A 22,541-nucleotide genomic window follows, 5' to 3' on the forward strand; every position below is an offset into this window, starting at 1 on the left:
TGGTATCACGTTACTCCACCGGCGATCACTGTGTGACAGGGCGGACTGGGAGGGAGGGAGGGAGGGAGGGGCTGCTCATGTGTGGATTTTATGATGGATCTTCTCAGGTAGTTTAAAGAGGACATATTAGGCAAAACACTTTTTGTGTGGTTTTGTATTTCCACTATCTATAAACACTCCAAGCGCAAAAAAAAAAAAAAAAAAAAATGTGTCAGGTGAACAGCGGACAGTATAATGCAGGATTAGCCAGGAGTAGACTTTGTCTGAAGGAGGGATCTGTACCTACTCTCCAGACATTCCAGACAGGCTTTTAGCAGATGCTCCTAACAGGCTGGCAATACTAGTGATAGGGGCATAGCATCACCAATGCAAACATATTGTTATTTTTTACCCCATTAACAAGCTCAAAGTAGCTCCACCACACTTTATTGGTAGAATTCCGAGATAAGCCTGCTGGTGAGACCAAACAAATACATAGGATAGGGGAACTGATTGCAAAATTAATTCAATAATGCATAAATTCCAGCTGTATACATGACAAAAAAGGGCACTAAAGGTTTATTACTTAGTGACTCGTCGTCTCATTGTGCCATAATTTCAAGATGGCGGCACCCAGAGAAATACCTTAAGGTACTGTGTGTATAAACAGTTTTTTTATTAACCTACTTGTGCATTACCAAAATTTGAGTTTGAGTACTGGGAGTTTGTTAATGGTGTAAAAATAGTGATTTCCTTGAATGAGCAGTGCTATGCCCCGATCAATAGCCTGTTGAGATCATCAGGTAAAAGCACTGTATTTGGGAATGCTGGGAGTGAAAGTAGGTGGGCTATTCTACAAAATAGTATACTCGTTATCATGTTTCACTACAACCCATGCCCATTTCACACTGGAGATCTTCATTAAGCACAGAATATCTCAAAAAATCTGCATTAGAGAAAGCTGGTAATGCAGGGTGGTAAATCTAAGTTTAAAATGCATGCATGGCAAACATGTAGGGAGTTTAAATTATATAAAAGCTCACCCAGATTTAGCACAATTTTATCCCAATTGCATCCAAAAATAAATTTTGTTTAGGATCACAGGTGGATTTGGATATTAAATAAAATGGCTATATCTGCATTGGGTACATTTCAATTAGGAATATTTGAGGCACAGTTACACCACAGTCCACATGGTGGAACTGTTGCACATCAAATCATCCCATTATCAAACCCGTCAATGATCAAACCAATACCAAGCGTGACTTGAGTGTGCATGTAGGAGATATTTTCTTCTTGCAAGATACTTTGGGGCTCCACACTTACGAGCTTTGATCAGAGGTGCTTCTAGAATCAGAGTTTTAGGGCTGCTGAGCATCCAAAGAAATCAGACACACAAACTGTAAAGTACAGGGGACATTTTACCTATCTTTAAACATTCCTTCCACAGCTAAATTCTCTGTTATCTGATCTAATTAAAATAGATCAAAGCAGGAAGCTACTCAAAAACAATAACAATAATAATGTGATTTAATTCATTAAAACAATTAAACGGCAAAAAAGGAGTGTGCATGAGAATATAATATTTAAGTTAATAGCAATCTTTATATTTAACCGTTCCCTGATTTCAATCACAGACTGTAAGAACCATGAACGGATTTAATACAGAAATCTAGGGAACTTTTACAAAAGTCTCTAAATATAGTTTTTACGCATTGAATATTTAGGTGCCTTATACCCTGCTCACAAGCTGACACTACTTTTCATATTTTCTGTGTCGGGTTAAATCCCAAATGGCTCAGTAGTGCAAAAATAGTGTTCTGTTTATGAGTATAAGATAAAAAAAAATGATATATTTATGTTTAGTTAACTGCACTACATAGGGAACATTCTGCGGTTTGAGACGCGCCCACAACGTGTGTTCATGAATTTGTGGTCCCTGTAGCTCCAGTCCAGTTCAGTTCACTTCAGAGACTCAGACCACAGAAACCCGATTTACAGCATTAGCATTGGATAATAGTCTATATTCGTATTTTTATATTTAGAAAGTAACCATATTTGTTTTTAAATGTTAAAAAATAAGTGTGGAACATCATGATGATGGTCGTTTGTTTTCTTCAGATCTGTAAAAAGCACAGGACTGAAATTAGAGAGTCTGTAGAGAGGAGAGTTCCCACTTTAGAATGTGTTGAGGGCGCTACAGAGTGAGTCCAAAATAAACGGGCTCATATGGAGCAATTAGGTACGGAGCGTGGCCAGAGATGTGCGTGGCCACAACTTAATACGCCGTGGAAATGAGATCCTAATGTGTGTCCATGACTAATTAAGACATGGGATTAAGATCTTAATGCATGTCCATGACTAATTAAGACGTGAGATCAAGATTCTAATGTGTGTCGATGACGTATTAAGGCTATATAAGTCTCTCTGTGCCTTAATTAGTTGTCCCCGCCCATGAGTTAATTATCTTGTTTCCACGCCTTAGTAAACCGTCCTTATAAGGCGAATCTATTATTTTTACTTTTTACATGATGTCAGGGGCCTTGGAGGCTCTGTGCAACTGAGCAAAATCAGAGCTTATTAATACTTGATTGCTTATATACTGAAAAATATACTTATATACTAACATAGCGACACATTATATATAAAATATCTAATATAAGGCAACAATACAAATAAATGTTTCAGTAAAGAACACATCGCTTTTAAAAAACAGTTTTAGCAAGTTAAGCCATTTAAATACCAATCAGCTCACAGCATTAGGAGTGCTAGCGCCTTTGCTGCCTAAAACCTGTTTACCGTAGATAAATATAACAAAAAATATATATATATATATTGTGGCGTCTGTGTGTGTGTGTGGCTGCTGTGTGCCTGTCTCTGTGTGCCCGCCTCTGTGTGCCTGTGTGTGAGTGGATGTCAGGTGTGGGGCCTCCCTTTTAGGTGGGGTTATGCAGAGTGGTGGGCACCACTCTGAATCTACCATCCGGTAGATTCCTAGTTGGTTTAGTGACCTTAGGGCTGTTTATGCTGTGTGAGCAGTTGGGTTTTGCTCTCCTAGCCTTGTTAAAGGCTATAAGTGAGTGGCAAGCCAGTTAATAAAGAGCTGTTGAGTACTTGCAATGAGTCTCACGAGTCCTCTTTCCTCTTCCACGCCACTATATATATATATATATATTTTTTTTATTGCTTATTTAGTAAACACTTTATTCTAGTTTCTAAAAGTAAAGTAATATTCTGGACATTTAGCCAATTATTAATTTTAATTTGTGTTTTTAGTGGTTTGCACCATTGAGCCCCTTTAACTCAGGGCTCCCTCGCGGGCTCTCTCTAGCGGTTAACTTCAGTCTGATGTAGTGAGATATATGTAGTTAACGGGTGGGAGCAATGGAGTGGGCAGGCTCGCTATATAGCATCGCTGATTGGAATGGCGTCCGCCTGCAGCTACGTTAGCTAGTATGTTAGCATAGCGGCTAAGCTAAATGCCCTCATAACTGACACGTCGCTCGGTGCTCCATCGGCGCCGCGGTCCGGGACTCGCTCCGCTGCCTCGGGTTAGGCTGGGAAGGACGGCGGTGAGGAGAGGATGTGTCGGCGGGGTGTGAAGTAGCTCCGCGGTCTGCAGCAGTGGGAGAGGAGCAGGTTGGAGCGGTGTTTTTGATTTGGCTGTGAACTTCAGCTCGCCTCCTAATCTCCTCTAAGCTCTGTGTAGCTAACCTGTACAACACTGTCATTAGCCTCCAGCAGCTCCTCCGTATCTTCACCTACTTAGACAGCTAGTTAACTGTAGCTAACTATGTCTGTAATAATAATACACAGTATATAAGTCTTATTTCTGATAAATAATAACAGATAACGTGTGTTTAATTGGGGCAATTTACACTTTTAGTGTGTTTATTTTTAGTTAGCTAGGTTAGCTAGCTTTAGCTACTTAAGATTATGGGGCTAATTAGCTGTTGCTAAGATACTTCACTGGCTGTTAGCTAGTTTAGCTAACTAATCCCACACTTTAGACTTCACACTTCTCACTTCTGAGGGGTTGTTTATTAGCTACACTGTCGTTTGCTGTGTGTGTGAATGTTTGTCTGTGAACACCCATTCACTAGTCTAGTCCACGTATAGAGTTAGTTAACTTGTCCTAGTAGAGTAAAACTCTCTCTGGAGCAGATAAACATTAAGCTTTGGTAAATTAAAAAAAAAAAAAAACTCAGTTTTGAGCTGTGGAGCTGTGGAGCATCTTTCTCTCTCTTGAATGAATGATGCTGCTCCACTCAGTACTGCTGGTCTAAGTTGTAAAGTTGGGATGAGGTGGGATCATCCTCCATCCTGACCTCACTGATGCGCTTGTTATTTTTGCTGAATGCAATCAAATCTTAATACTAACGCTTTAAAATAGAAGTGATCCAGACAGCCTTCACTGAACAGTAGAAATGCTCCCTTCCAGTCGTGGAAGGATCCCAATGTAAAAAAGGATCCCAATATTCTTAAAATATATATAAGCTATTCTCGATTACAAGGTTTAGTTAACTTTAGTTTTTATTTGTAAACAGACAGCTCCATCTAAAGTGATGTGCAAGCTACTGTTTCCTTTATACTATAATTATTATATATTTTTTATGAATAGTAAGACCTTCAACCTAGCATGCATTTTTTATATTAAACGTAGCCGTCTTTTGTTGCAGTTAAGAAAAAGTGTAGAATATGAAAGTCGCTGCCAAATAGGAGTTCTTTTCTATCTACTAGGATTCACTCTGCAGCTTCTATAGATGTACAATCTCAATTGTCCTATTTTGAAAATCGTATTAAAACATTAATTGATTTAATAAAATGTATTTGATTAACCTCCCAGCCCTAGTACATTGCTTACAGTATTGTGATATATTGAATAGTAAACCCTGTATCCTGAGGCAAAATTATCTCCAAATTCTAGCCAATACAGAGTAAACAATACTCTCAGTTAACCTTTGTGATTGTGAATCTTTCCTAAATATTTAATTAGGTTCTTTATAGCAATTAGTGTGAATCAGGCACATGCTTTTGACCTCTGAATGAACAGTCTGTGCACACATTCATGAGTGTATGTTTTGTTCCCACTCCTTCTTTCCTCCCCTTCCTCTCTCCCAGGTACACCATTCTTGGTACTTCTACACAACCCCACACTACGGTAGTGATGGCAGCGGGCCAGAAGAAGATGAGTGCTGAGACATGCGTGCTGGCAGGGTCTAACGGAATGAATGGGGCAAAAGCGCCAATGGGGACGTCCGTAGAGAGGAATCACAACAGCAAGGTTTCCAGAGTGACTAAGATGGCTTTGCACTTGCAGGATAAATGTGCGGCGTACGTCTTGGCCCTGCGGCCGTGGAGCTTCAGTGCTTCCCTCACACCTGTGGCTTTGGGGAGCGCTCTGGCCTACAAGCTCGAGGGCTCAGTGGACCTCATCATTCTGCTGGTCTGTGCCGTGGCAGTACTGGTGGTCCACGGTGCAGGGAACTTAGTGAACACGTATTACGATTTCTCCAAGGGGATCGACCACAAGAAGAGTGATGACAGGACTCTGGTGGATCAGATATTGGAGCCCCAGGACGTGGTGATGTTCGGCGCGTTGTTGTACTCAGTTGGGTGCCTTTGTGCCACCTTGTTGTATTTTCTCTCCACGCTAAGACTCGAGCATCTGGCTCTCATCTATTTTGGTGGACTCTCAAGCTCCTTTTTGTACACTGGAGGTGAGTGTGTGGTTAAAAAGCACTCTGATTGTGGAAAAAGGCATTTGACCTCAATGTTTGAACTAGTAGTTAATTATTACATTTATCAAAATATGATCCGTACTGTGCATTGTGAAAATGTCTTCAAACACAATGATACAATATTTTAATCATATCACACCCAGCTCAATCAGTGCATGAATACATATACTAAAGGTGTGCTTTTATACTGTCCGTAGCGATATCACAATTATACTGTATCGACTGAATTTCTAAAATATATCATGTTATTAATTTTTGTCATATTGTCCAGCCCTATGTTTCAGGCTGCACTTCTAGCAGCATATGAAAAATATATACTGGACGAGAAATTAACTAGCACTAGTTTACTTGTAAAGATTGATGTCAGACAGTGGATCATTATTTGTTGTGTTTAAATTCCGGCCACTAGATAGCAATGTTGTACTCTGTTGTTAGATCCCACTGTCCTGACAATATATTGCTTCAATTACAGTGTTGCAATACATTGAACCATAAACCCTGTATCATGATGCAAATCTTATCGTCAAATTCTATTCAATACACTGTGGGTGGGAATTTCTAGGCACCTTACGAATTGATTAGTTTGTGCCTTTGTGCCACCTTGTCGTAGTTTCTCTTTACAAAAAGACATGAGCATCTGTCTATTTTGATGGGCTCCTTTATGTCCAATCTCCTTTATGTACACTGGATGTGATTGTGGTTAAAAAGCACAATGATTGTGGAAAAAGGCTTTTGACCTTTTTACTAATACTTCAGTGTTGCAGTTGTTGTAATAGGAATTGCATCAGCCAGATGCCCCAGTGGCTCAGCAGTAGGGAAAGAAAAGACTGTGGTTCTGTGTAGGGATGGGCAATGTGGCATAAATACGATATCACAATATTTTCCATAAATGTTAATGATACACAATATAAAAGTCACAATAATAAAGGCCCCTTATCTGTTCTAAATCACAATGATGGAAATAACATGTTAGCACACTTTAACAAAAAAATGATTAGCATTAAATTAAATCGGATTATGTACGCTCTTTGTAATGAAATCTGCAGTTGTTTAGGGCTCAGAAAAGCATATTTTGATATTTTCATGATAATCAAATCAAAATCCAAATAATACCAGGATTTTTTGTTGCTTTTAAAAAACCTTTAGAAGAAGTCAAATTTATTTAAAGTTTTGGAGTATTTCTGTTGGTCCAGTCTTCTGGGCATCCTAATACAATGTAAGAGCAACTGCTAGTTTCTAAAACATGGAAAACAGCAAAAATAGAGATACACTTGGCCAGTTTTTTTTATCAGTTTTGTATTATTTAATTTAATAAATATGTTGATTTTTTTTATTTAATTAATAGATTATTAATCCGATTTTTTAAATTAATTTTTAATTTAATTAATTTATTTAATATGTATTTCATGTATTTGAATGCCCGTGCTTCGTTTACACACACACACACACACACATATGCACACATATGCACACATACTCACTCACTCACTCACTCTTTATAAAAGCATTAAATAAAGCCTGTCATATTATAATACAGTATAAACTAAACCATTATTACTGTCTCCCTCCTAAATATATACAGAATCAGCATTTATAAAATTAATCATGACCTTAATTATAATTAATCACAGAATCGTTGTTGTGTGACATTTTTTTAGTTCTTTATTTAGGAAATATGAAAATATACATTTAAATTTAAATAGAAAACATTTATATGACTATTTAATACTTGTTTACTTTGTGATAAAAAAGGTAAGTTGTGATACTTTTGTTTCAGTAATAATTAACATTAAATAATTAATGTTTTAAATAACTTGTTCTTGTGTTTTCTGTACAGGAATAGGTCTGAAGTACGTTGCTCTTGGTGACGTGGTCATCCTCATCACCTTTGGCCCATTGGCAGTAATGTTTGCTCACGCCGTTCAGGTGGGTTACCTGTCCGTGCTGCCGCTGGTGTACGCCGTGCCACTGGCACTCAACACTGAGGCCATCCTGCACAGCAACAACACACGCGACATGGACTCGGACAAACAGGCGGGCATAGTCACCCTCGCCATCCTAGTGGGTCCTACGCTGTCGTACATCATTTACAACCTGCTGCTCTTCGTCCCGTACGTGCTGTTCTGCATACTGGCCACACGTTACACCATAAGCATGGCACTGCCGCTGCTCACACTACCGATGGCCTTCCCACTGGAGAGGCAGTTCCGCAGCCAGTGCTACTCCAAGATCCCTCAGAAGACTGCCAAACTCAATCTGCTGATGGGACTTTTCTACGTCTTTGGGATTATTTTAGCACCTCAGGGTAGCTTGCCGCTCTTGTGAAAGACCCTTTATATTCTTTTTATTTCTGAACTTTTGTTTCTTTCTGTTTTAAAAATGTTGTACTAGGATTACGTACTTCTCGTTTGTATTTATAGAATTTTTTTTTTTTGGAAATACAGAGACTTTAATTTATTGTATAATTCATGCTTTAGCGCTAACAAAACATTTGCGAGATGTTGCGATGAAACAGAAGCGACCTGGCGGCATCAGTATTCTGCATAACGAACCGGTGTTTCAGTGTGTACAAAGTGTTGGTATTTACACTCTTGCTAAGCTAAATTTAAATTATTGATAAACATCAAATTTCCGTTTGTCCCCTGGATGTGTGACAGTTTTGTTACATAAGATTGTACATTTACTTATTAATTTTCTAAACCTCTTGAGTATTCTTTTGTCGGTCAAGCACAAGTCTCCATCTGTATGTCATATAGCATATTCCATAGCCAAGCTTCAACGCTTACATTGCCAGAGTTGTCAAGCTGTGTCCAAGTCCACTCAGTTACACCCAGAGTCGTGCGCTGTGTAGGACCAAATGTTGAGTAACATGGGCCAGCAGTACTGTGTGGTTTTTTTGAGCCAGCGTGAAGGAATTATATCACTTCATATTCGAGTACATCTATATGTTGGCTTTACAGAGCCCTTCACACATGTTGAAACAGTTAGTATGCTCGGCTTTGACGGCCTAAAGCCAAATCTGAGGTTTATTTTTTAGAGGAGAGATGTTGCAGAGTAGAATGCTGTTTAGTAATGTCTCCTTTAAAGAGCTGTGTTTGATAAACTTTTGAGAATGATCAGATCTTATAAAAAATAAATTATACTACAAAGTTGAGTCTACCTTGTGTTGGACCTTTTCTTAGCTTTTGAAGCAAGATAAGAGACTAGATTCTTTTTATACAAATATATAGGGTAGGGCAGTGGTTCTGAAACTGGGGTATGTGTACTTCAGGTACGCAAAGCATTTCAGGGTGGTACACCAGATGACCTCAGAAAATGTAATGCATGCACAAAAATATTAATGATTGAAATCTAAAAGTTTCTACCTCTAACCTTTCATAAAATCAGGTTTGTTAGTGTTTAGTGTTTAACCTGGTAGATCCTGTAAATAAGCTTCAGTTTTACCCTTCAGTTCTTTACAGATTCATAGGCCCTACAACTAAACTCTGTGGAACTCCACAATTCACAATAACAACAGTTTATGTCTTAGTGACAATAGCAAAAAAAATAGTTAAAGGGGTGGAAGGGTAAAAGGGGGGAGCCATGTAGACTCCATATTCCACTTACCCCGATTCTCCCACAACCCTGTTATTTCCCTCTCTCTGACGTTTTCCCACATGTTTCAGTAAGCATACTGCATTTACAAAAATCAATAATTTGAAGATTGGGTAAGGTGTAAAGTAGGTAAGGTCCACACAGTAGCCCCAGTAGGGGGTACTAAAACCTTTTGATTTGATTATAGCAGTGATAGCATAAAGTGTGCTGTTTAATTTACTGGGGAAATCTTTATGATTTATAAGTTGAAATAAGATAAAGCCTCTCTAAAATAATAGCGAGATAAAAAGCGAGTGCATGAGTCGAAGCAGCAAGAGACAGGAGGAGGAGCTTGAAAACAAGACTAGTTTCAGTACACATACATTAACCGTTACAGCCCATTTTAATACAGACTAAGAATTAAGGTAAAATGAGTTGCAGCATCTAGTTCAGTTCCTCCTTCTCAAATCATATGGGGAGAGTCACTGATCTGTACTGCAGAACCTACAGCCATCAGACATTACAGTACAGTGAGGAAAAAAGTATTTTAACACCCGGCGACTATGCAAGTTCTCCCACTTAGAAATCATGAAGGGGTCTGAAATGTTCAATTTAGGTGCATGTCCACTATGAGAGACGTGATCTAAAAAATATATACTTGTGTGTTACTGCTTCAAATAAGTATTTAAACACCTGTGAAAATCAATGTTAATATTTGGTACAGTAGCCTTTGTTTTCAAACGCAGCGAGTGGAATTAAGACCAAAAAAATCTATTTTTGGTCTCATCTGACCACAGAACTTTCTTCCATGACTCCTCTGGATCATCCAAATGGTCATGGGCAAACTTAAGACACGCTGGAGGAAACGCTGGAGGAAACCTCCGTGCCATGCATGACTTTAAACTATGACATCTTAGTGTATATTACCCACAGTAACCATGGAAACAGTGATGCCAGCTCTCTTCAGGTCACTGACCAGCTCCTCCCGTGTATGATTTCTAACCTTTCTTAGGATCACTGATTCGCCACGAGGTGAGATCTTGCATGGAGCTCCAGTCTGAGGGAGATTGACAGTCATGTGAAGCTTCTTCCATTTTCTAATAATTGCTCCAACAGTTGATCTTTTTTCACAAAGCTGCTTAGCATTTGCCCTGTAGCCTCTTCCAGCCTTGTGGAGGTCTACAGTTTTGCCTCTGGTGTCTTTAGACAGCTCTTCGTCTTTGCCATGTTAGTAGTTGGAGTATTACTGGTTGTGTGAGGAGGACAGGTGTCTTTATGCAGCTAAAAACCTCAAACAGGTGCTTCTAATTTAGAATAATAAAAGTAAGGGTGGACTATTTGAGTTGAATTTTTGCTGATTGGCAGGTGTTCAAATACTTATTTGCAGCAATAACACAAATAAATTATTTTAAAAATCATACATTGTGATTTCTAGATTATTTTTACTATTATTTTTTTAGATTATGTCTCTCACAGTGGACATGCACCTAAGATGAAAATTTTTAGACCCCTCCATGTTTTCTAAGTGGGAGAACTTGCAAAGTTGCCGGGTGTCGAAATACTTATTTTCCTCACTGTAAATAATGGCAAATTTATAAACATAGTATGGCAATGTTCAGGATGCAAGCCCAAATCCTATGTTTTGGCATGTTTTGATTGTATCCAGATTGATTTTTTTCATGTTCTTGATTCCCAGGAACCACATAAAATCCAATTTTTGCAAATCAGATCCCAACCTCATTCAGATTTTAACAGATCCATTGCAGTTTGGATGCACTGGCAGCTCAAATCAAATTTAAAATGGCCTTTTGGGACAAACAAGAAGAGCACCATGCAGATCTGATCTAATTACTTGCAACTAACCATTCACTGATCTAATTTTCAGTCTAACATAAGCATTAGACTTTAGGCTCGCTACACTTTTAAGTGGTGCACTAGTCTGAGTCTGTTTTTTTGGTTGTCTAAAGCCAACCCAGCTGCTGTTTTGGCATACTGCTGCATGTTTAAAGCTACGGTATTTCTTACATAAGCAGTATATATTGATTATTATAATTAATGTAACATTATGATGTACTATTGAGCAGGCCACCTGTTTCTGTGTGGAAATGGGTTGGACATCTAAAATACAGCAGTAAATTAACATGAAAAGGGATTTTCAATGACTCTGGTTGTCCTTCTTGAACCACTTTTGGTAAGTACTTGACCACAAAACTGGCTTGTGTAGACGTCACAATTTGGCTCAGTTTCTCATGCTTGCCCAGTTTTCCTGTGCACTTACTGCCTAATATTGCCTTAATGCATATCCAACCCCTTGACAGATCCCACTGTAGATCAAGAAGATAATTACTGCTTTCACTTCACCTGAAATGGTTTTAATGTTTTGGCTGATTGGGGCATTGTTTAATTTAATTATACTTTCAGTTAAATAGTTACTAAATTATTTTTTTTAAATGTAACCATCAAGGGCCAAAGTATATCGGGCCAAAGTATATCTACAGGGCAACAGACAAACCATTGTCATAGATATAAATAAATATAAATAATTATGCATCATGCCCACATGGCCCAGCGAGAATGGTCGTTAATCTATCTGATGGCCTCTGGCACAGAAGACGGCCTCTGTCCGACAGTAAAATCTAGGGCAGTGATAATAGTGACTGTGGGGCAACTCAGAGGCGAAGTGGAGGGCATGGTGGGTATAATTAATAATAGAATGTCTTTTTTAGGGTTTACTGTTTGTGTAACACACCCACTGACCTCAGCGGTAGAGCATAGGCCAAGCATTGCCAAGTAAAGACAATGGAGATAATTCAATAGCCATTTTGTAATAAACTAGAGGAATTAAGGAAATTCAACTCTAAATAAAAGCATTGCTAAAAGAAGAAAAAAATGATTAATTCTGTTTTTCCTTACATTCTGGCCTTAATTATGTACCCAAGTATTTGTAAATATTGCCTCTACAGCCCATCCATTGATTTATGTCTGTGTATGTTTTCACAGTTGTTCCAGGTCCATCCCAAACTAAAATAATTGCCTGTTCTGCCTGTATTTTCCTTATTTTAACATGACTGTTGTATATGTATAATCTTATATTGCTTTATGTTAATCAGCTGTTTGGATTGTCTTGACTGTATTTTACTACTTTAATTTCTTGCCCTTTTAATGTGATTAAGAGCATCAGTTTGTGTTGTGAAGAGTTAGAGTTGGTATACAATAGCCCTATTTGAGTAATGTAATGGCAAGAACTACTCAACTAAGTAAAGAAAAAAAAAACACCTAGTTTCAGAAGGTAAGTCGATCCAAAAAGATCACAGTCACTGCAAATACCATCAAAACATTATACAAATGAAACCAGCTCTCATTAGTACTGTCCCAAGAAGAGCAAGAGTTGTCACTGCTGCACAGGATAAGTTCATCAGTTTTACCAGCCTGAAAAACCGTAAGTTAACATTTTGAGTTGTTTTAACACTTTAGGTAACGTTGTGATTCCTTATGTGTTCCTTCATAGTCTGGATGACTTTAGTATTCATTTACACTCTGGGAAAAAATAAATAATTAAAACATTGAATAAGAAGGTGTTAAAGCTGCTGAATATGGTGAACTAATATATATTATAATACATAATCAGGTAAATTGACAGTTAAGATGTGTCTCTGTATTTAAACGGAAGAGGGCGCTACTGAACCACAAACTGTATTTCCCTAACTATATCACAGCAACAATGCGTTTACTGAATCTGTATCCTCTTAAAATGAACAGGATTTCCAGCACCAGCTTCACCTATGAATAGGTGTAAATGAACAGATTCGATTCCATCCGGGAACTTTAGGGAAAGGTAAATTCCTGAATCACTGCGCCCCTGTGTTTAGAAATTATAACACCAGTGCTGGGACCATTGAGGCTAATGGAATGGTTCCGCGCATGCGCGGTGCATAGGAAGAGAAGGTACAGTAGTGATGGGGAGTTCGATTCAGTTTACCGAAGCAGTTGTTTGAACTGTCAGTTTCAATGAATCGATCGTGAACCGATTCAGTGATTCGCTTTTGTAGTCGATTCGTTTTTATTCTAACTGTCTTCTCCAAACACCGGCAGTCTATCTAGCTGCATGATTCGCCTGCTCTCTAACGACGAGAAGTCGTAATTCTTAGATGCTAAGTCATAATTATTAAATGGTATGTCATAGCTGAGATACTAAGATACTACTGAGATACTAAGTCATAGTTATGAGATTGCAAGTTATGACATAGTAATTCATAAGTACGAGATTAGTATTACATAATTAGGAAACTGATGGGTGCAACCAAAGAAACAAAAATAGAATACAGAAGAAGGGAAAAAGAAAACGCAGAGAGGTAGGTTTTTAGAATTAAACATTCTTTTCTTGTTTCTCGCCAAGTATGCCACATAAAGAAAACATAGCAAAAATACAATAAAAACAAGAAATAAAACAAGAAAATAAATATAAAATTTAAATAAATATTATTTACAAGCAAGAACATGATTATCTACAGCAGTGAAATGTGATAAAAGTGAACACGTGCCACCGAGAAATGACAGTGGCAGGTGAACATGTAATGTAAAAAGTAAAGTGCAGAATTATTTCTGTGGTAGGTTGGGGAGTCTGATGGCAGCAGTGTAGAAGGTGTTTAAGGTCTATAACGTGGTGGTCTTGCATGTCACACTTCTTCTGTACCTTCAGCCTGATAGCAAAAGTGTGAACAGTCCATGCGGTGGGTGGGTATAGGGTAACAAAACCCTCTGATTTTAGCTGACTCCACCCTCAGCATAGCTCAAATTTGAAAAATGTAAAACAAATAAATGGGAGGGGTAGATTTGAAGGGGCACTGGGTTATGTATAGGTTCAGGGGCGGGGCAGTAGGGAGATCTGATTGGGCTTTAAAAATTATACAATTTTAAGCAGAACTGTGTTTCTTTACGTCAGAGGAACACATTTAAGATATGAATGGTTTATGGTTTTGTGCTAATCATAAATAATCAGATTAATTTAACAGCTGATTTTAACCGCTTTGTTTGGAGATGGATAATAAGGAGTAGGCTGGATAGCACTGCAAGGTATTGATTAGCTCTTGACCGTAGTGTGAGCTATAGGTTCTGAATTGATTCAGTGAGTCGACTGTGAATCGATTGATTCGAGTCGCGAGTCGGCCGTCGCTAGCGCTGCTCGCTGTCAGCTGTCTCACAAGCTCGGCAGAACCTGCCGCTCGGCCACAGCCGCCGCCGGAGGGGAGACAGCTAACTAGCTAACCCAGCTAGCTTAACGCCAGAAAACGTAGCTAAACCGAACACACGAGTCCCTGCTCGGGTTGGGAAGCCAAGTGAGGCACGCTGCGCCCGGGGCGGAGAGAAATGGGCGATAAATAAAGAATAAAAGTGACGACGTTCAACGTGGGAGTGTCACAGCCCGAATCCCCCACTCTCCGCCGCCGCCGCCGTGTTGTTGTTGCTGTTAGCATAACTAGCACGGCTGCTGTCCTGTCTGTCTGCCTACCTGGAGCGCTCACTCGTTCGCGTCGTTTCGGCGTGATTCCGTGGATTTAACCCTAAAATAACGCAAATTAAAGCCAAAGAAGACCCTCAGCGGAAGGTTAGTGAAGCCTCACAAATGCTAGCGGTGTCTGCGGGGACGAGGAGCCGCGCTAACCCCGCTCAGCCCCTGGATAAAGACTAATGACACACGCCTGCCCGCCCGCCTGTCCGCCTGGCAGCCGCTCGCTTATTCACTCATGCTTGTCTCTCGCTTTGGGTTAAAGCCTTGCCTTTAAGCGAGTTAAGCGCTGGAAAGGTGCAGCTGAAGCCGTGGAAGCATTAATGCTGTCGACAGGTAAGCTTGCCTAACCTTTTCAGACCTGAATTATCTCTAGTGATGGAAAACAATGCTGAATAATGCTGTCTTCTGTCTGTCTAATATTCTACTATAAAATCTATAGAGTAGATACATCCAAATATCTAAAATATTGAATAGCTTTTTATTTCCATTGCATTGGAAGCCTGTGTGTAATATTTTATATTTCATATTGACCCTTTTATTTCATAAACCATTCCTGAACAGTAAAAAAAAATGAACATGATTATTAATTAAATTAGCTGTTATTTTATCTCAATGGCCCTAGTACTATCCTACAGTTTTTCCTGTGCAGTGGATGGGACCATTCTACTGTTATATTGGTCTATAAACTTCACTGGCTGGTTCATGGTCTGCTGTAGGGCTGCAACAATTAGTCGATATAATCGACAATGTTTATATTATATAAACATTATATGACAATATTTACATTGGTCAATTACAAATTTTATTGTTGACTAATCGTTTATTTGTAACAGTACTGCATTACACAAAGTGCTGTGGACAGAAGCATAATGGGAGTGTAACAAAGGTTCCACTCAACTTAGTCTGTGTCTCCAAAAGTGCCCAAAACAACAGATTACATATTTACTCACTTAATATCAGTACTTTCCATTTAAACAATGTTTAGACATTTAAATGCCTTTAATCTCATGTACAGCTGTTTCCATTGTTTGTAGAGGTGGAGGACATGGCAGAAATAATCGCTGACTAATCGATTCATCAAAAAATAATCATCAGATTTAGTCGACTACCAAAATAATCATTAGTTACAGCCCTGATAGACAACAGCTTTCAAATAGTGTTATGTGCAAAAAAAATTAAGAAAATACATGATGTCCATTCTAATGAATGCAGGGAATAAAAGGGCTCACTTCACACATCACTAGAAAATAAGATAACTAGCGGTGTGAGTGTGTGCACGTGTTTTGTTTAACTCACTATATATTTCCATTTAATAAATTTTAGCTAATTAGTTAGCTAGCCAGGTTTAATTGATTCTCTGCAGCGCAGTGAAAGTGGGGAAGCTGCTTATGCTGCTTAGGTCTAGCCCTGCTGAGCAGACCCAGTGTTTTAACAGTGAGTGTGGGATATTTAATCAAAGTTGTTGGTTAGGTTTGCTATCTAGCTTAGCTGACTAGTAAGCGATACACTATGTATGGACTAGTCTAGTGAAACACCTGCATATTCAATGTTTAGGTTCTGTTTATGTACTAGAAAATATGCAATTGCCTTTGTTGGAGTAGCTCACTGTTTCTACAGTACAGGAAAGGATTTATCCTAGATTTCTACTATAGAGTCACCACTATACAGGGTTGATTGCATTTAGCAACAGAAAAGAGAAGGTCCTAGTACAGGATGAAGCACAAACAGTACAGCTCAATGCTGAGGTGCTTTATAATGTCATTAGCCATGGTCCAATAGGTTCATGTTCATTAGCAGAAAGTCCTATTCTAGTGGCAGTAATTCTATTCATGCACTCTGAAATCAATCAGCTGTTGGAGTGGCTAACTGTTACTATAGTTCAGGAAAGGCCTTCTACTAGATTTTTTACTTAAGACGCCTAACTACAATGGTTTGATTACATTTAGCAACACAAAATATATACTGTACTAGTAGTGGGTAAAGCACAATCAGTACAGTTCCACTGTTTTCCGGCTAGCTAAACCGCTCAATGCTGCAGTGCTTTTTGGGGTAGCCCACACTTGTCATTAGACATGCTGCCAATAGGTTCATGTTCATGAGCTAGTTGTTACAGAAAGTTCTATTTTGTTGGAGGTTATTCTCTTCATGCATTGTGAAATCAATCAGGTACTTAAAAAGAGGCAATCCTGCATTTGTTTTCTTTGTTCCAGTGGCTGACTGTTTCTACAGTCCAGGAAAGGCTTTTTACTATAAAGTTCTACTATAGAAGCCCAGCTATGATGTTTTTAATTGCATCCAGCAACAGAAAGGCAAGTGCCTAGTACTGAATGAAGCCCAATCAGTACAGTTCCACTGCTCACCAGCTAGATAAACACCTTAATGCTGGGTGTGCTTTATACAATATGTATATTTTTATTAATAAATATGAGACAGTTGCACACCTGACTAAGCACACTGCTGTGGATTATGCTCAAATTAAGTAGACGTGTTGCTCTGTTTATTGCGCTGTAATTGGAATGTTTCTATAGCATACTTTGTCCAATAATTTACTCAGACATGTATGTTCTGTTTTTAGAATTAAATCTCACACAGTAGAGACAATATTAGGATGATATTGGGATATGGTCATTTAAAGTAATTGTTGGTACAGTTATAGTACAAACTACAAACTGAAAAAGTTCATGCTGGTTATAATAGAATTGTCTCAGAACACACAGTGCTATAGATAGGTCAGCTTAGCTGCAGACTGGTTAGAGTGCCCATACTGACCTATGTTCATCCACAAAAGCACCTACACTGGGCATATGAGCATCAGATCTGCACCACGGAGCAGTGGAGAAATATAACCTGGTCAGTGCTGTGTATAATATCTGTGTCTAATGAGTTTAATTTTCTCATTTTATAATTTTAAGTTTTCCCCATTGCTGACACAGGCCATTACCAATGAATCATTTATAAAACGCCAGCATGCCCGTGTGTAGCTTATATAGGTGGAATGTGGGCTACGTGGACATGAGCTTTGCTTTGCATAAGTTTGCACGCACATGTGTTGTAACTGGGACCCTCACATCTCACATGGTCTCAGTTACACTATAGGCCCATCTAGGCCCTATGTGCAAAGTGCAAATGTACAGATAGCACCCAGATGGGGCCCAATGTTTAAGGTAATGCTCATCCACTTGTCTCTTTTTTTTTATTTTAGAGATATACTACCAATAGAACAAATATGATGGTTATGGATTAGTGAAACTGTGTTCTCTGGAACACATATACTTTGGGGATGATGAGTTGTGGTAGGGTGAGGTAAGGTGGTAATCATCCAACATCCTGACCGTACTAACGCTCTTGCTCTTGAACATTATTGCTGAAAGCTATAAAATTTTACACAGCAATGCCTCAAAATCATTAAGAAGGCCTTTCCTGCACAGTAGAGAGGATAGTGACTCCAATACAAGCAGAATAAACTCTTTTAACAGCCTTGATTTCTGTAGAAACATTGAATAATGAGCATGTGTCCCAAAACTTGTATCCATATAGTGTATGTAGTGTATTAATATATCTTGGATAAAATCTCACCAGCCTCATTTTGATGCCCTTATGTAAGATTTATTATGGGTGTATTGATTTTGAGCAATAGATAATCAGCACAGTTCCTGTTTAAAGTATAGTGCAGGGGCATGGTTTGGTCATGTACTTGTTATTTAACTCTGGTGTGTTTAGTAGAACAGTGCTGTGCTAAATGAGGAGATTTAATTCCGTTCACTGGATGTGCACTCTGGTGTCACATTTTCACCTGAAGCACGTCTTGCAGGATAGATTTAGAACTATTCCCAAAGCACAATGGCAGCAGCTTCTATTTTCAGGTGGCATTTGACCTGTAACCTTTTGTTTTGTAGTGGAGTTCTGTTACCCCAGGGCTCATAACTGACTCTGCAAGTTTGTCTCCTCGCATCTTAGCGCTCTGCATGCTTTGTTTAGATCCTAATTTAATTACGCAGATGTTTTGACAGTTGGTGGACTTCCCCTTTAAACCCCTTTTAAATGTTAGATCTGGGCATATGCTGTGTTCCTGAGGTTTGTAAACAGCTTTGTCTTCATTTTTCTGATTTGATTAGTTGAAGGTCTGCTGCACGGGTCTGATGATGATGAGAAAACCCATAATGACTGTTGACTGCTGAAGGTTGTAGATTTGAGACCATGGATCAGCAGTGCTTGAGCCCTGAAGGTGCTGTAGAATCAGAGGTTAAACAGGGATTTTGGAGGTGGAGTGTGTGTATGTGGAGCACCCTGCATTAATAGAATAGAAATGGGTCAGGACCAAAATCAGACCCAACACTTGCGTGTGTTTCTAATGTTGTATATACATTTGTTTTAGGTCATTTAGATTTTACACAGCGGTTTAGGGAGCGTACTAAAGAACTTTGCAATGTCTTATCATCATCACCTACGTGCATGGGCTGCGTCTTCCTATGCTTGACACTTGGGCTGATGTGGGTGATGTAACTAAAACTCTATATATCTCTATATAAATCTCGATATGCTTCAGAGAAATGGAAATATATAACTGTATCTAAGAAAGTATTTAGCTGCTTTTTTTAAGGGATTGGCACCAATAATATATAACTTAGTGTTTTTAACACTGATTATTTTATTCACATTTAAAATTGACCTGTAACCTTTTGTTTTGTAGTGGAGTTCTGTTACCCCAGGGCTCATCAAAAGTTTCTTAAGGAAGAAAAAGTTTGATTCAATTATATCACATGCCCAGTCACATGCACCATACAACTGGCGGGTCAAGTTATCTGTACGTATGTACTTATGTTGTTTACTGGTTGATTGAACAAGGCCCCCCGCTGTGCTTTTCTTGAATGGGCTCATTGTGAGACTTGGTGATAAGTAAAAGTGGCAAAGGACAAGTGTTCTAAGTGGACAGACATTTTAAACAGCATACACATCACGTACATAGTGACCATAACATAAAATGATATGCACGTTTCTTTGTCTTTTGATATAATCACTGCAAAGTCAGTTTTTAAATTGATTTAGTTGTTGAAAGCAGGAACACAGCCAAATGATCTGAACTACTCTGGCATGATCAGAACTTTGTTGGTTATGCAATGGTTAGAGTCTACCAAAAATGACACAAAGAAGTTCAGCTTGCAGTTATTAAAAAAAAAAAGAACATGAATAGATGATTTGTGTGGTTTGTGTGGAAATGGTTTGGTTTTAGGAGTGAGCACAGGCTGTGCGGTATAATGTTAATAATGTATACACCAGTATTAAAACATTTTAACAGTATCTCCAAACAAGGATGGTATTTCATAAATAGAACTTTTTTTTCCACATTTTTGCTCTGTGGCTAATACAGGTTGTAGTTGTGATTTTATCAATGTGCTCTGTTCAAATCAAAGGGAAAGCCACTAAACCTGCAAGGTGTTCTTCACACAGCAAGGTGAGTTGTCTGATATTCTGTGTATCTTTACTTTGGCCAATTTAGCAAGTGAGCTACAGAACCAACACCTCTGTCTGTCCAGTCGCACAGTCATCCTCGTCTAAACGTTTTTCTTTTAAAAGTGTTAGAGATTCAGTCTGACAGCCTTGTGTGTGTTCTGTGCTGGACAGAATGTAAGCTATCATGCTAAATAGTGAATTCTTATGATTAGCTGTACTGAAACTAACTGAATGTTGAGTTTTTGGATGTATTTCAGTAAAAAAATTTACAGCCCTGGACAAAAATAAGGGACTACTTTAAAAATGTTTTTTTGTTTTTTTTTTCATTTTACCAAATTGAAAACCTTTGGCATATAATCAAGAGGAAGATGGATGATCACAAGCCATCAAAGCAAGCTGAACTGCTTGAATTTTTGCACCAAGAATGGCATAAATTTATTCAAAAGCAGTGTGTAAGACTGGTGGAGGAGAACATGCCAAGATGCATGAAAACCAGGGTTATTCCACCAAATATTGATTTCTGAACTCTTAAAACTTTGTGAATATGAACTTGTCTTCTTTCCATTATTTGGGGTCTGAAAGCTCTGCTTCTTTTGTTATTTCAGCCATTTCTCATTTTCTACAAATAAATGCTCTAAATGACAATATTTTATATTTAGAATATTGGAGAAATGTAGTCTGCATTCCGTAGAATAAAACAACATATTTCAACCTATATATAGCAAAATCAGACTGATTTAGAAACATATACATATATATATATATGCAAATGTACACGTTGTTGTGTTTGCATTTGTCTGTAGTGTAGAGTGCAATAACATAAACTGGCTGAATTGAAGACTTAATGCCTTGTATATGGCATGCTGTCTGTTAAATTCAGTCTGGAAGGTCAGGAAACCCTGCCCTAAATTTGATTAGGAACATGCAATAAACAGTAATTTGGGTCAGTGTGTTCCATTTGTTTTATCTGCCCTTGGTACATTTAAATGTTGGGCTTTGATTAAAGGCCAGTTCATGTCTGTGCCTTTGACAGTGCACTGGATGCATACTATAGCTTGTTTTCTTTTATTGTTTTTAGTAGTGAATGTAAATTGAAGATGAGTATGTATATGTTTGGCCTATGAATGAGTAGGCCTGTTGCTTTGACAAAGTTTTAAACTGCTGCAGATGAGGAGAGTGACTGGTCAGAATTAGCTTAGTTAGTAGCATGATATCTTTATGTTCACCACAGAACACACTGAAGTCTAGCTGACTGAACCACAATTATTAGCATTTTAGATCAGAATTCTGATGAGAGTTTCTTTTTGTGTTGTTGGTCCTGTAGCTCTCTCGCTAAGCTAGCATTTGTATCAGAGAGCTTAGTGTTGGTGCTTTTGACTGACTGACAATAGTATTGATAATAAAAGCTAATATCTGAAAATGCAAAGTGGTGTTGGAGTGTCAAAAAGTTTAAATGTTGTGTTCAAACTCGTATTCAGACTGTTGTGCCTAGAAAAGTTAGCTAGCTACCTACAGTGGCTTACGAAAGTATTCTTACCCCTAAACATCTTATAACCACACATGTAAATGTATTTTATTGAGATTTTAAATGATAGACCAACAAAAAGTAGCACATAATTGTGATACTAAATGTTTTGTGATGTTCAAAGTATTTAGCCCCCAAATTTATCTATACTTAGTGGACCATGTTTCACAGTGGGGATGGTGTGTTCGGTACGATGAGCAGTGTTGCTTTTCCACCACACAAAGTACATTATATTTAGGTGAAATTTTTTAACTTTGGTCTCATCTGACCAGAGCATCTTCTTTCACATGTTTGCTGTGTACCTACGTGGCTTGTGGCAAACTGTAAACGGCACTTCTCAGTTGTTGTTGTTTTTTTTTAACATGGGAGTTACTTCTTGCCTCTCCAGATTTGTGGCATGCACAACTTATTGTTGTCCTGTGGACAGACTTGCCCATCTAAGCTCTGGATTTCTGCAGCTCCTTTAGTGTGACCATGGGCCTCATGTGCTACTTTGTGTTGGTTTATCACTTCTCAATAAATCTCAATAAAATACATTTAAGTTTGGGGTTGTAAGTTGGCAAAATATGAATAAGTTCAAGGGGGTATGAATACTTTTGCAAGGCACTGTGCTATTTACCTTATCCACTCCCTCTATACCTTCTAATAAAAACATTTAGCTTCTTTACGTTACACCTGCGTCTTGCACAGATGTGCAAATGCACACACACAGCCTGTCTAGTCCCTGTTGAGAAATATTACAAATAGAATGTTTGGAACTCTC

At 38.4% G+C, this 22,541-nt stretch overlaps 2 protein-coding genes across 2 annotated transcripts in view; both read left to right on the top strand.

The window, feature by feature from the left end:
* The first annotated feature begins 3,380 nt into the window (after window positions 1-3,380).
* Window positions 3,381-8,874, top strand: ubiad1 (UbiA prenyltransferase domain containing 1). The gene is made up of 3 exons (XM_007237032.4): window positions 3,381-3,618; window positions 5,101-5,699; window positions 7,558-8,874. The coding sequence occupies exons 2-3, from the start codon at window positions 5,147-5,149 to the stop codon at window positions 8,043-8,045; spliced, it is 1,041 nt and encodes a 346-aa protein (XP_007237094.2). The 5' UTR covers window positions 3,381-3,618; window positions 5,101-5,146; the 3' UTR covers window positions 8,046-8,874.
* Window positions 8,875-14,454: 5,580 nt separating this feature from the next.
* The window catches only part of mib2 (MIB E3 ubiquitin protein ligase 2), a 98,783-nt gene continuing 90,696 nt past the window's right edge, over window positions 14,455-22,541 (top strand). The window contains exon 1 of the mRNA XM_022670777.2: window positions 14,455-15,135. Coding sequence (XP_022526498.2) covers window positions 15,123-15,135 — 13 coding nt within the window. The 5' untranslated portion in view covers window positions 14,455-15,122. The remainder of the gene's footprint in view (window positions 15,136-22,541) is intronic.

This window comes from Astyanax mexicanus, chromosome 12, assembly GCF_023375975.1.
Source record: "Astyanax mexicanus isolate ESR-SI-001 chromosome 12, AstMex3_surface, whole genome shotgun sequence".
Taxonomy (NCBI): Eukaryota; Metazoa; Chordata; class Actinopteri; order Characiformes; family Acestrorhamphidae; genus Astyanax; species Astyanax mexicanus.